Source organism: Penicillium citrinum (genome assembly GCF_028827155.1).
Source record: "Penicillium citrinum strain IBT 23319 chromosome Unknown utg000009l:1.0-4274883.0:1.0-4276374.0, whole genome shotgun sequence".
Lineage (NCBI taxonomy): Eukaryota > Fungi > Ascomycota > Eurotiomycetes > Eurotiales > Aspergillaceae > Penicillium > Penicillium citrinum.
The window spans coordinates 3,619,168-3,634,640 of NW_026622694.1; the positions used below are offsets into that span (position 1 = coordinate 3,619,168).

At 41.5% G+C, this 15,473-nt stretch overlaps 2 protein-coding genes across 2 annotated transcripts; one reads left to right on the plus strand and one right to left on the minus strand.

Moving 5' to 3' along the window:
- Positions 1-682: 682 nt before the first annotated feature.
- On the plus strand, positions 683-1,281 carry N7469_010828 (LysM domain-containing protein; the record flags this gene model as incomplete). Its single annotated transcript, XM_056649733.1, has 2 exons — positions 683-732; positions 966-1,281. The coding sequence occupies 2 exons, from the start codon at positions 683-685 to the stop codon at positions 1,279-1,281; spliced, it is 366 nt and encodes a 121-aa protein (XP_056496864.1).
- Positions 1,282-1,501: 220 nt separating this feature from the next.
- N7469_010829 (uncharacterized protein) lies at positions 1,502-2,749 on the minus strand (the record flags this gene model as incomplete). Its single annotated transcript, XM_056649734.1, has 1 exon — positions 1,502-2,749. One exon carries the CDS (start codon positions 2,747-2,749, stop codon positions 1,502-1,504), a length of 1,248 nt encoding a protein of 415 aa, XP_056496865.1.
- Between the last annotated feature and the right edge of the window lie 12,724 nt (positions 2,750-15,473).

Here is a 15,473-nt window from a genome sequence, read left to right on the forward strand (position 1 = left end):
AAACAGTCAACGGCAAGGAAGCCAGGACTGCAACTTACGTCTTTTTTGTGATTCCACGATCCTGCAGATTACGTGATTGAAGACGGTGACGATTGTCATTCAATCAGTCGCTCTCAAAAGGTGTCCACTGTACAAATGCTATATTTCAACAATCTTCAAGCAGAATGCACCAACTTCCCTAGTGCGGGCAAACAGTTGTGTATACCTCACAAATGTGAGATCTACACTGTTAGCAATGACGACACATGTCACAGCATAAAAGAATTCTACAACAACATATCCACAATCTCCCAATTGGTTTCCTGGAACGTCGATATAAACAGAGGCTGTAACAATCTTGAGATGCTCGTTGGCAACCAATTCTGCGTCAGTTTTCCGGGTAATGCAAGTGCCCCCAGTATCACGGATACACCGGTGAAACAAACAACGAATCCCTTATTCCATTGCAAAACTTCAGACGGAAAGGGCCATGTGGTTGTCGATGAAAATTGTTACGTAAATACTTATCCAACATTGCCACCGTGGACATTCACGCCCGTGAATACCACTTCTATCGAATCAACTGGTAGCCCTGATTTCTCTTGGTCAAATATAGAGATAACCCCAGTCTCTAGTCTGACAACAGTCTCTTATACGCCTAATCCGACACCAACCCCATTCATAAAAAGCATGGTCAAAAAGCATGGTCAAAAAGCATGGTTTCAAATTGCACCAACTTCATTATGGCTCGAGGTAAGATCCTGCCCTATATTTCATGCGATATATAACTTCAATCTTCAAAACTTACATAGAAACATCCACAGCAAATGATTTATGTATAGATATTGCCACGAACTTCGATATCCAGGTGGAAAGTTTCTATGCTTGGAACCTTTCTCTTAATGGAGACTGTACGGGCCTGTTGGTCTCCTCTCCTTGTTGAAATCCTTCCACTCAATCCTCTTACCTCCTAACATCATTGATAGTCAAGCCAAGGTCTATTATTGTGTGGAGCGCGGTTCCCCCTCCAGCACAGCTGCTACTCATACTGCTACAACTACTACTGAGGACATTGGAGTAACAGCTCCAGGTCCAACCCAGACTGGAATATCAGATATCTGCAATAAGTGGATTATGCAAAAGAAGGACAAATACTGTCAAGATATGGCAGACGAGGCCGGTACCTCCTTGGACTGCTTTTATGAGATGAACCCAGCCCTCAGCACGAAGAAGGGTGAATGTCAAGGACTCATTGCCGGATACGCATACTGCATTGGAACGAGTCGCAACATGTATAAATAGAAGTAGCTTTTCAGACTTTCAGGCTGGACATTATATCGCTAAATCAGTGTGTACCAAGAATACAGATACTTTTTTTGGCCAATGTACTCTCTTCAACAAGTATCCAGGTCTTAGATCTACCATATCTGTTCACCTCGATCGCATGCACGTTAGAAAACATTCAACCACTCAGATATCTGCTTATTATTACCTGCCATACTTAGAATCAAGCCAGGTTTTCTCAGTCCCTGTTTTTGGATCGAACGGCAGTTGCAACTTCCCATGTCGAATCCTGACCTAATATCTCCTCCTCATCTAATGAGACAAATGACTGGTTGTAGGGGTCTTTCTGTGCCGCCACCCACAGGTCCTTCAAAGAGACTTCATTGGCATGCCAATGCCGCGCAACGTAGAAGTTGTGAATAAGTTGCTGCAGACGGACACGTAAGTATCCTTTATATCCACTTTGGTCTTCACCATCCTCCTCATATTCCGGATCAACGGTCCAGATCCAGAAATCATTCGCAAAATGGTTTTTGGTAACCGATTCTGCAGCATTCCTATCCAGGTAAAGAAAGACATTTTGCAGAATCCCCTCAATCAATCCCTCTGTGAATCTTTTTTGTAAAGAGCCAATATCAAAAGCGAATTCCGTTGTATTCTTTTTGAGAGAATACAATCGCAGATATTTGAATTGCTTCCATAGCTCTCTTAATATCACAGAAAAGCTCTCATCTTCAGTAGACACTTTGGAAGACCAATCTAAAGATGGAACAAGATATATCGATTCGATTTTTATAGTTGAAACAATAGCGGAAAATGCCATTCGCCCTGAATACTCTGACTTTCGTTCATAGAACTCCCAAATATCAGGATTTTCCACTTTCCATTCAGGATTCTCGAATATCGCATAATCCCATAGCTTTTCTCTATGATATTCTTCCCATAATTTTTGTAACCAGAGTTGTCCTTCTTGTATCATTCTCTCCAATTCTGTTTGATCCTCATCTTCTTGCATATCATCTATACATCGTCCTTCTTCTTCAGATACATTTTCAATTGCTTTGGCTTCATGCTCATTATACAGACGACTCTGGAAAACCCGCAAGCGGTTGAAAGTTTCCGTACTATGTTCTTCGGAGACTTGAGCCAATTTGTCCAAGGCCGTACAGAATACCATATTCTCCTCGGAAGTGACACGTCCCCAATAACGGTTCTTCAGTACATCAATCTCGGGCCAAGTAAGATTTCTGGGGGACAAAGCAGCTTTCTTCAAGAGATCTTGTTTGCTCAGTGTTCCTGTAGATCCGGCGGCGCCTTGAATGCGTTCTATTTGAGTCGCAAGGTCAGGAAAATCTAGAAGCCTCGAACGATCCTCCATACTAAGAGCTAAGGGGTAATTTTCGAATTCTTGAAAAATCGCGAGCAAGTCGTCAACATCATCCAATTTGCGAAGAACGCGAACAAAGGAAGATAATAAATGTTCCATAACTACAGTGGCGTATTGAAAGATCTTCGAGGGGTCGGGCTATACACAAATCAATAACTCCAGAAGTGCTAACGAGTGGAAGAAAGTTGAAACGTTCATCTCTTCGTTGGTGAAGGATCATCCATGTGACCTATATCTGCCACGACAATAGGCTTGTTTCCACAACTTCCATCTAGTGTATTAATGAAGTGATGGATGCTTTTCACTGCAAATACCTACATTCTGAAAGTGAGCCGCGAAGTTCCGGAGAATACAAAAATACCCTGTGCATTCATCTAAAGCAGCTTTTTAATAACCCCTATCTCGCCCAACGTTAAAGATCTGTGAATGATCGACGTTCACTATCCTTCGGGGCTCGGGCTCGTCCCTCCGAGCAGTACTAGTGGAGTGAGTATACGGCGTCGACGGAAGTTATCACTGCTCCAGATTCTTATTTTTCTGATCCTCTATCTTCTCAGTTTGCCATGGATCTGGCAGATAACTTTCAATACATTTGCTGTGACGACATCCTTTTCGCACATAATTTAGTATATTTTACAGTAATGGCGCCCTTTCGCACTTCCGTGCGTACCGGAGAAGAAAGATACTGTACGTAAGAATGATTGATACAATACAGGATCAAAATTTCCTTCAACCCTGTACTGGCAAATTTATTTTTATCCATAGTGCCAAGGCGCTACTCCTGACAGAGTAACTGCTTATATGACTAGACATTGGTCTAAAACAGTTAAGGCACTAATAAGGAAGGTTATATAGAAAGATTTTTGTGTAGTGCCCTGAAACGGAGGAACAGAGTGAAAGGGATTACAAACCATGGGCCGTGTTTACATGCGTCGGCCATGTAGAATAGTTTCTTCTTCAAGCTTAGCAATAACAGTTCATAGACAACGTCTATTTGAATTTAAGATAGGCCTTAGCCCTTTACAACAGCATATTTTTCGCAATATATTTAGTTGAAGAAATATACAAAATATAGAAAAAATCAGATTATATACAGCTACAAGATACTATATAGTAAACAAAAGACCGTCAATATTAATAGAAGATTGATTCTTTGTATCTTTCTCAAGATTCCATTCTTTGCTTATAATAGAGATAAATTAGAAATTAGCTAAGAAAACTTCCGGATCCATAGAATCCCAGAACTTATATAGATCATCTTCTTTGAAAACTTGTCCGGTATAGTACGCTCGGTTTTTCCGCGGGCAAATATTCTTCAAAACTGGTATAAAATTAGAAAACTAGACTTGTATTCAAGGTTGTGGTCCTCATAATACTACCGGAAAAAAACCTTCGATAAATCTCAATCTAAAATTTTTGTTCTTTAATTAGTAGCCGAGATTGGATAGAATGAATTGATTTGTAAATCTGATATTATATCAGCCAAGAGACTTTCAATGGAAGATAGTATACAGTTACTTTCGCCAGGAATTTTTTGCTTCCTGTATTTTGTCTCTTGTCGGTTGTTCATAATCGGCATTGACTTCGGGATCCGGCTCGCGAACGAAGGCGTTCCAGTCGATAGCCCTCGTATAAGAATGTGGGGAAGAGGAGAAAATAAAATCAAAAGTCTCTGTCTTTTGAAGGTCAGACATGGCCCCCTTATTCTCTTCTGCTCTCCATTGGACTCCTGATAGAAGCGCTCTCGCATTTTCTATAGAGACGTTTTTGCCAATCACATCTTCCCGCCGTCAACTCGGCCAGGCTAGTCCTCTCCGGGGCTAGCGTCGACAATTGCATCCAGCCAAAAGTTGGTGTGGCCAGCGTGGAAACAGCATGGTTTCTTGCTCTAAGTGCACGGCAGACCGGATCTCTTCACCGTCACCCTTATTTACATCATATCGGACGGGTATGGTTGAGCTTATTCTAGTTTAGATTATCACCCTTCTTGATTGAGCGCCCGTGGTCGGTCTGCCCTCCCTGTGCGTGGTAGTATGAGGGTACTGTTGGTGGGCACCCTTGGACGAATGCTCAGTTACTCCACGATTACAACGCCAAGGTATTTAGTAGTGAGTCCAGATTTACACACAAATTGTATGGAAACGTGGTTTCCAATGCGCCCAATCGATTGACGGTGGTATATGTCCACTGTATATCTCGACAGAGTATTAATGTCTCCCAGCACCCACCCGTAAGAGAAGTGCGATTTTGTAAAGATAATTTGCCATATTTTTAGACTAAAAAAAAAGACTCAATCCTTCCGTTAAGCAGTGCAAACGACATCGCCGCCATTCTATTCTCTGTTAGCAACTTCGACTTCCGCAGTAGATAGAAATTTAAGAATTCACCTTAATCTGGTTAGTGCTACAGCAGAGGAACTTCTTCCCACCGGAACAGGTGCCGCTACTGATTTGAGAAGCTGTGGCTTGCGCACAGCCCGATCCAACTCCCCCTGATGAAAAATATATTCAAGGGGGAAACTGCAGAGGTACAGCACCACGCGTTGGTGGCGCCGCATACGGCTCTCTCTTCAATATCTCCAACTGGAGTAGCAGTGGCTAGGCCAGTAACAATGAATGCGGCGAGGATGTTCTTCACGTGCATTTTCAATAAGTACTAAGAGATAATTTATGTACTTATCGTGCAGGTTTAATTGGAGGAAATATAAGTTAGCTAGATGGGAAATTTGAGGGATTCTCAACTCTTAAATAGATTAACTGGCATCTAGTATGGGTTGCCTAGAACCGATCTATTTGCATGTCAATGACACATCTACTCTAAGCAATATGTCTAGATCATAAAGCCAAGGCAGGTGACACAGTGACGGCTAAAAACAAAGAAAAATTACAGAAAATACATACAAATTTAGCTGTCTGTTAGTGGTCCCATAGTTGATTTACTGTTATCTCCACAAGAAAAGTGCGAAGTATGACCTATGTCCTTGTTAGAGCCTGGCCTAGATCGGTAGTCGAAAAGTCCTTATACTATAGGATGAAAGCTTTAGTTTTGGTGGGAACTAATGTGTTAGAGGGCAATGAAGCGATGATGATTGAACTGACATCACTAGTGGGATACACTATATAACCATAATTTTTGAACTATAGGTCTAAATAAAATTAGCCTACGGAAACTAGGTGTGAAAGTATATTTTGAATTTTCTCATCTATGGTTAAATCTCACCACTTTGCTTTCTAAGGTGCCCTTCATCCGCCGGGACCATAATCACAAGAATCCGCGCATTAACACATAAATTACCAATCAACACTATACAGTGGGAGGTCATTCATGGATATTATGTGACCTACTATCGATTTCATCTTACGTTCGTGTTGAATATGTCGTTTATGTTGAAGCGAGGTTTATATCGGTGGTTGAATGACCCGTTATGAATTGAGAGGCCGCTTATATTTTAGGTTTCAGTGGAACCATATAATGAATTTACTGGTAGAGAGTGAAGAAGGGGTGATGATTCAAATGACGTCAATAGAGCCAGCCTAGAATTTCAGTGTCTTATTAGAATGACATTGTCTGCTAGCTGACGCCAAGACAAATCTGTAAATAGACCTGCTCGTGTGATCGTAGCAATAAAGATTAAATGGTGAAATGCTTAATTAGAGTTAGGGATCACGTCGATTTAGTTTTGATAAATCGAACAGACTGTAATAATAGGGTAGAATGAAATCGAGCAGTTGTGTATTTAAACGAATTTTCGAATCTAGAGAAGAGACGGAATAGTTAGTTGTGTTAAGGAATTCAGGATTGCGGCCTGAGGGTCTGACAATATAGTGTGCTATGAGAGCTAGGAAGCTCACCACGTTCCTATTGGGTGACTAACACATTATCTAGCTGATTGGCGCTAAACTAAAAAGAGAAGAGAGAAATCCTCATAGAAACTGGTCAATGAATTATAGATTACCTGGCATATCGGAAGAGGTTCAGTGCGATTGGCCATTTATCTGACCTCTAACCAGTTATAATCGGGGGGCAACACAATAATTTACACCACTTGTTTCTACAGTTGGCCACTGGTTACCGTTCTACGTTTAGCAATTTCACGCACGTGATTCGATGGCCATTGTGTCAGAAGTCACGCCTAGCTATTGAATACTCTTCGTTGTCTTATTTAATTCTCCGTGCCGGCCCGGACGCCGGGTAGCTGCCCGAGTAATACAAAAGTGAGAACAATTTCAATTCATTCAACACTTCTAAATTAAGCTATTCATTACTGAAGACAGAGATTCCCAGGTGGTGATGGCTCCCTTGATAATGTAATAACATTTCATACATGCGACGATTCCGCTATATCTCATTCCACCGTCAATCAAAGCTCTTCCACTTCATCAGACAGGATTTGAGGGCAGCCTGGCTGGCCGTCGGGTGGTGGGAATTGGAATTTCTATATGACTGAGATACGAATGGAACGCCGCGTGGCGTCTGGTACTGGACTTCTGGGAAGACCAACAAACTTTTTGATTCGAACTGCTTGAAATTCTTTCTTTTCTAAACTGGCTACACATGTGATTGTGATATTTTTTAATAGTATGATCAAAATGTGTTTGAAAGACGCAGTTAGTTGACCTGCTAGCCCACGCATTGCGGATTCTTGTCAGCTTTAGGCATCAGAAATTTCCGTATACCGCCTCTAGTGCCTATTGCTAATAGTCACTCCGATAATATCGGAGAAAATGGGTTTTAACCAATCACTGCCTAAGGTTAGATAGGAAACGGGGGTTAGTCGCAGAAAGGTGCACCACAATTATGCCAATTATATATTTCCTTTCCGCTTCTCTAACCATTATGTGCAATCATAGTGACATGTTTGTATAAATAATTCCATCATATTTCCAAAACCATTCCGCTTAGATCACCCACAAGGTGCTGTGGTCCAATGGTTAAGATGACTCGTTGTGGCCGAGTTGGTCCCGGTTCGATTCCGGGCAGCGCCAAATCCTTTTTTTTTTTTGTATTTCCAAACCTTCTATCCCATACATACATAACTCTTATCGCATTTTCCCTATATCTGAACCTTCCTACTTCCATATGGTCAGCATCTCCTCGTTTCTGCATAACCTCAGGCGAATTGAATTAAAAGAACACGTTCGATTCGGTACACACGCTGTGTCAAAAGTATCAAAGCTTTAGATAAAAAGAAGGCGCTTCAGTGAGATGCAGTCGACTGTCGTAGGCCTGCATGCACCCTTCCATTTGCCCCCTCCGGCACTTTTCAGTTTGCTAGGACCAGGTCAGCTCGCTATCTTATATGCTATTTTCACAGTCTATTATTTTTTCCCACTTTTAATAACCCCATTTCTTTTTGCAATACTACAATGTTCGTTTCTATTTATTTATTGTTGAGCTATGTGGGTATGTTGTCTCAAAATGAACGAAGGCCGGCTTCAGGCCTACGCTGATGTTGCTATCGACCTCTTTTACTTTGATGATTTATTCTGCATCTTTGAATCTCAATAAGGTGAGGAATCTCTGTCTCTATTATTGTAGAGACAGATAGTAGAGTTTTTTCCGGTAAATATTTCAGTTCTATCGGCTATATTCTCTCAAAAGCAGCAAATTCAAGACAAAAATGTCAAACCCCAATTTGTTACTATCTTTATTACTCTCTTTAATCTTTTCGAACTGTGTTTAAAGCATCCTTACGCGTAATATATACTATTTCGGTGGCCGGAATCAACTCATATATACACCTACGCACTATGTACTTGACAAAATCATTATCTAGGAAGATGTCCGACTCTATACCAGATCAGTCGAAAATCGGTATCTTCTGCTCTTGTATATCTCTCTTCTGAAAAAAAAAAAGAGTTCTTGTCTACAAATTTGCTACAATATATGGGTCGATGACCAGCAAGAAAGTGGTATTAGAATTGATACAGTTTGAGCTTGATATATAGTCTTGACTTATTTAGTATAGTTCTTGAACAATTTAACGGTATTATTTCCAGCCATGATACTATCCAAGAGCAACTAAATAGTCTGAAGATGTTACTGGAATGGATAATGCTTCTCTCTAAAAAGCAACTTGGTCGAGCTCGGCAATTTGAAAATCTGGATGAACAAAAATTTTACGAATGAAGCTACTTATTTGAAAAAACACTATTCTATATGTACATCTGGTCTTTTCGTCTTTGAAATTTTTGTCTGTTTGGATACTATGCAAGTTCAGGGTATGAATTGTCCGGTGAGATAAGTGGAAGCTTGCTAGTCTTTTGGCAAAGTTATACCGTCGTATTCTGACTATCAGATATACTGGTGCTACAACTAGCTACAGGAATGTATTCAATAATCTCTCGAACAACCTTGACAATAAATCCGAGAGCTGATTTTTTGGTTTTCTGCTACGTTTTATCAAAAAAAAAGTAATAGGACAGTACGAAGATCCATCTATTTTTAAATTTTTTATTTGAGATACTAGGAAATCAGAATTATATAAACAAGTGTTTTGTTGCAGGCGATACAGAGAGTATTCTTCATTTATTTTTTTTTCGGATATCACGTATTTTTGAGTGTGTAACTTGGTGGAAGTCGTTTAAGATAGCTGGCAAGTTATGGCGAGGAAATTATTTTCCAAAGTTTTCAAACTGAATATTTTGAGGATTTTTTCGATCAGTATAGAAGGTTTCCGGAGAGTCAGCGGTTGGCTGATTCGGTTTTCTTTTTACTGGAATACCGAAGTTAGTTTGGTCTAGAAACAAATCTATGCTGGAAATTCTCGGCAACCAAGCAAGATCCTACCGATATATGAGAATGACAAAAATGAAAAGTCTCCGGAAATAATTGTTTTGGGGTTGTTCCAATAATGTGTTGTCTTCTTTGTATGGGCCTGCCAGATTAAGCAGATTTTTGAGGAAATTTATTTACCGTATCGAAAATATTGAGAGAAGCTGGAGTGAATTGATAGGGATTGATCGACTATCGAGTGAAATATCCAAGGATTTTGTTTTCCGGAAAACAATAAAGTAATAGGTATTCCCTTTTCCAAAGAGTATACATAGATAATATTCTCCGCAATGGTATTCTATAGCACTACTGACAGAACTATCTGAGAATATACTGGATGAGGTAAGAGTTTAAATTGGCAGTTTCAGAGGAGAGAAGAAATTTTGATGATTAAATATTGGTAGAGTTTATTTTGAATATTGGATTGAAGAACACAGATTGCCATTAGATCTGGGTTAAGTAATTTCTTATTCTAACTGTTTTGCTGATACAGCTCTCGACACCCGTATACTTTAGATATACTCTGCCCGGGTAGATTAGAGTGCAGCAGATCGGATTCAATCTAAGAACATCCTTACAAAACTATTAGTATCAACGGTAAACTGCTATGTAGATAGGCTATGCTGAATTCTCGAAAATACACACATTAGGGTCAACAATATGCCAACACCTAGAACAGCTAACCATCGGGAAGACCACCTTGAAACTGACGGCCCTTATCTATGTTACTGATAACAATATCTATTGGATAGCAGACATATATAGTGCCAGTCGAATACTGAACAGTGCGATCAAGGGTTTTCTCTGGGTATCAAACCGATCAGACTAGTACTGACAATGATCAAATGGTCTCCAAAGTGTAGCTCATTGCGCTCAGCAACTGCTATAATCTTACTGGATAGGCTCTAGGATGGCAATATCCTTGTAGTTCATGTCACCAATCTTATGGTTCTAGATGGCGGAATGGTTGACGTAGTGGCGGAGTGGGCTATCGCGGGAGCAGTAGACAGGAGAGCAACTCTCTTATAGCCGTTTTGGTGACGCGGGGGTTATGGCTTAAAGGTTGCAGATAATATCGGGCTCGATGGCGTCTATTTTTCTACTAAAGCAGGCTCCAGAGAGGTGATATCGGAGGCGATAGTCATAATCTGATTGCGGCCTCTGATGTGGTTGTTTGACAATTATGGATCTATGGAACGAGGGATGGAGGGGAGGCGGTTTTTCGGTTGTAGATTGATGTGTTAGGTTGGATTTATGTAGCTTTTCTGTCGCTATTTTTGAGATTGGATCTGATTCAAAAGGCTTCCAATTATGCATTCAGCGTCGAAATAGAGTACCATTCATGCTCTTACAGCTTGTGCCTTTACAGCGACGGCAATCAACGAAGTGTCAAAGTAGACAAATGTTCTTTGGTACTGTGGTTACCTAGGCGGCAGTTACTTTAATACAGAATCTGGCTTAAGGTAAGTACCATGTAGCAAAAAAATAAACCTATGCTTTCTTCGAAAAGGACAGGTTTGGATTTCAAATATGGAACGAAAAAATAATCTGGCGCTGCCCGGAATCGAACCGGGACCAACTCGGCCACAACGAGTCATCTTAACCATTGGACCACAGCACCGAATATACAGTGAAGACGCTCTTTTTACCAAATATAAATGAAATAGTGTGACAGTATTCACTGAAAGCATTAGTCACTGTACACATGAATTTCTCTACCGCCACTAGTAGGACCTACTCATAGGTATCTGGGAACTGTTCGAAACTCATTTCACGTTAAATCACAGCTGACTTCCGCACCGAAAGCCAAAATGAACGGTGCGCTAATTTGGTCATTTAAAATACTGTCACTCCCATTATCTCCTTATGCAGTCACCTGTGGACGCATTTATTTACCCGGTAAGTCATAGATTCTCTGTGATACTAATTATATATATATTCTGATGTTTAGAGCTTTGAATGGGAGCACTTCCTAAATTTCCACTAAGTAGTGTAAGTTTAACGCCCTGAAATAGCCCGGCCTACCTCTACCCAGAGGGCCAGTAATACATATTATCGCCTGGTAGACAATGAAGGATACAAGACAGCCTATGCTGGGTGATGATATCCATGGACTCTAACCCAAATCTACATCTTAGAGCCCCACTAGACAGGCAGTTTGCCCAACAGTCAAGTAGCTATTAGCTACTTGACTGTTCTTTCATAGATCAGCCACGTTGACTTCTTATACATTGGATGCTAGTATTCGGTACATAGTACTACGAATAGCAGCAGGTATCTTGGTTTTCCATTTTGCTTAGGGCTCTGCTACTTACGTAAATGCCAGTATGTCGCTTCGATTCTTCTTCTATCAATCGTCCTTTATTTCATTTCCCCCCAGCTAATACCTACTCGTTCCATTAACGGATACCTGAGTGAGTAGATCGACATAGGTATGTATCACAAACTGGCGCATTCATAAGACGTTGGAACATCTTATGAATGCGCCTTTGAAACCCCGGGTATCAAGGTAAAATGAAATTCAAGTCCCAGTGGGCTACTAGCCAATGTCTCTACTAGTGACATTTGCTCTACTCGGAAGTAAGTTCACCCTTCAAATCACAAATTTCAATCCTCGTAAGCTACGTGAACACCGTCGCTGTTCAAGATATCCACCACCCTCATCTTTACTTACATTCACAACGCCATTATGACCACGCACATTAATGTCGATCTACTCATTCAGGTATCCATTAATGAGACGGTTTCGTGTGAATGGTACCCTTCTTTGAAACTCCCGGAAAAGTGATCGAGAAATCTGAAAGTTGCCCGGGTCCTAGGGGATAGATAGCCCAGCTCCCGGAATAAGATCCGAAGGCGAATTTGTGAATACTATTTATAAGTACCGAAATAGCAGCAAGAGAAAGACGGGGAGCTTTTCTTATTCTTTAACCCAACTCATCGATGGAAAAGGAAGCCTTGGGATTTCATCACTCAAATAAAAACGTTGGGCTGGCAACTGGGGCTTCATGCGGATTATTGCAAGCTAATGGCATGACGACATATTTTGCAGAAGTTTCTCTTCTGGACGAACTTTGAAGAAGCGACTTTGTTTTGAACTGAAATATCAACTCCGTGCGGGCACGAGAGGCTAGAAAGAGCTAAAAGAAAGAGCCACTGAGAAAAATGCAAAAATAAGTTGCAAATATATTGGCGCTGCCCGGAATCGAACCGGGACCAACTCGGCCACAACGAGTCATCTTAACCATTGGACCACAGCACCTATTTAGTAAAAATTTCTTCAATTTTGATTACAGAAGCAAATGCACCAACTGGACGTTGGACCCGCATTTAGCCCCAAGTTAGTCTACAACGGCCAGTGCGCACCACAAACAGCATGCCTTCTTTCTTCAAAGAGCACAGCTGATTATGACTTTCCAACATTCACCCTATCCACACCATACCGGAATACCGTGCTGGTGTCTGCTAAGGTTGAGATTATCACCCTTCAATCCCACCGGCTCCCGAGTGATACCATAAAACTCCGTTCCTTTACCCATCTGAGATTAGAGATGTCTAAGTCAACCATCCCATATTATTGCTATTAAGTTTAGCCATGCGGTGCATCTTCGGAGGCTATCTGGATACACTGTGATTCTGGCATATCACTCTCGCCACCTAGCGAGCGTGATAGGTAACAATCCACGGCCGAGCTGGCCACCCCATCCAGAATTGCGTCTTACCACCACCCTACCTAATTCAACCGCCTACTATGCCACCAATTCGCACTGAATCATCGCAGAAATCGGCCAATCAGGAGGGCAGAATCCTATTAGCCCTTGACGATATAAAAAAAGGCCGTATCACATCTATTCGCGCAGCAGCGAAACTATCTACATTACAGACGCAAAATATGCTAATGGTGTAGTCTCACGCGCTGATATACAAATTAGCCATAAATTGATCCAATACAAAGAGGATTCGCTTACTGATTGGATTTCATCTATGGGTTCGCGTGGAGCAGTACCAAGGTCCTTTACTGTACGAGGAATGGCCAATATTCTTTTTACAGCACGTGGGACAATCTCTCTATTGACTGTTGGTGTTAATTGGGCATCAATATTCGTTAAACGGCGCGAAGAGTTTCGATCACACCTTTCTAAACGATATAATTATCAGCACGCTCTTAATGAGGATATAAAGACTATAAAAGAATGGTTTTTGATGGTGCAATATGCGATTGAGAAAAAATGGGATTCACCCAGAGAATATCTATAACTTCGATGAAACTAGTTTTGCAATGGAATTTATATTATTGTAAAAGATAGTTACAAAAGCAGAATACTACAGTTGGCGATCAATTCCCCAGCAAGATAATTGCAAATGGATTACCGCGATCGAAACAATATTGCAATCTGAGGGGTGAAGTTGCATGTTTCGATATTGTACTAGACTAGCAGCATTATATACAGATAGATAAACACGTGCCTGTTCGGTCACGTGCGGATCCTCTGGCACTAACCTGTACGGTGGCCGTAATCTACCGGGATAGCAGTCCTGGGATCTCATAACACTGCATTACTAGTGAAGGAGAACACCGATCTACGTGCAGCGAATGAAAAGAAACGTCAAAAGCGCACTCGATCGACTAGACAAATTGCACACGAAGAGTGATCAATCAAAGAGGACCTACAGCTAGCTCAGCAGCCAATTCAGCCAGTAGAAGCTGATGAGATAGTATCGCATGAACAGAACAATTTACCTACTCAGCAGAATCAGCCACGCAGGAGGGCTCTACCTAAGTGTAGTGGATGCGGGGATATTGGGCATAGGGTCAACTGTTGTAATAAACGATAGGTATAGCAGAATTGATGCGTTTTGGTTGTTTTATCATGTTTTCAAAATTTATCATGGGGTGGGTGGCCAGCTCGGCCGTGGATTACGTTAATGATTGTTGTCGCTTATCTAATGCGCAAGATCCGCATCCAGAAAGTGGTTGTTTTGAATATTGTCTATTTCCAAGCAAAACATTGAACCGAGCCCGAATCGTACTCGTAAACTTCAAGTCCGGGAGAATGAAGATAGGACTGTCCCGAAAACAATTCACAAAGCGTTCCTAGAAGATTAAGCTGCCATTTTGGGGAAAAAAGAAGGCTGTCCTGAAATGAGCAGGTCGCATTTCAGGACTCTTAATATCTGGCGGAAAGGGTGATCCAGCATGATCTGCGAAAAATAATTGCATAAGCCTTTGTGCCTGCGGGTCTATGAGAATAAAATGCACAGCACCGGGACAAGACTATCCTCTGAAAATATGGAGGCTAGTATCGCCGCTTGGCGTCGTCTTCGGGGGACAATAAGGCACCAGATGTGCTTTGGTCGAACGCGAAAAAGTTTAAGCAGCCTAGTCTTTATTTTATGACCGAATGAGATGAATTATTACGGTTTGTCTCCAGTTCTCCAGTTTTTGAACAGCGGCAATTCCGATCCTATACCGTCGGGGCAGAAGGACTTGGGTAGTAAATGCAGTAAGGGTATACTACAGGTATCCTCCTTCTGTCAAGCCGTTGTGTTACCAGCTTTTTTTTGTTTTTAGTTTCTCTTTCAATGGCTTTACCTTCTCCATATTCTCAGTCTGATCTACGTAATGTTCAACAGTAGACCGGTCATAAGCTTCTTCTGGAGACATCGGCATTCCCCGGGAGACTTGGCGCCGGCTAGTTGGAGATTTTCTTTTTCGCCGTTCCCGCGTTTTTCCTGCACGGTAATCGGCAATGTTCGTGCTACTCATCGATTAGATATGCACAAGTCTAGGAGTCCCCATGTGCAGCCGGAAACTCGGAAGTGGAGGTGGCTGAGGCATTTCCACTAACACCAGGCTGTACTCCTTGACAACATCCTTCATAGATATGTTCCCTCAGTGATTCCAAGGGCTGAGAACGTAAAACTGATGGAGGCCACCATTAAGGGAGATTGAGAGAAAGAGAGTCTCGAATGGGGGGCAATTCATCATCACAGAGCCTAGCAAAGGGTCCTGGACCGAGCTGCACCAGGGTCTGTAGCGTAGCACTAA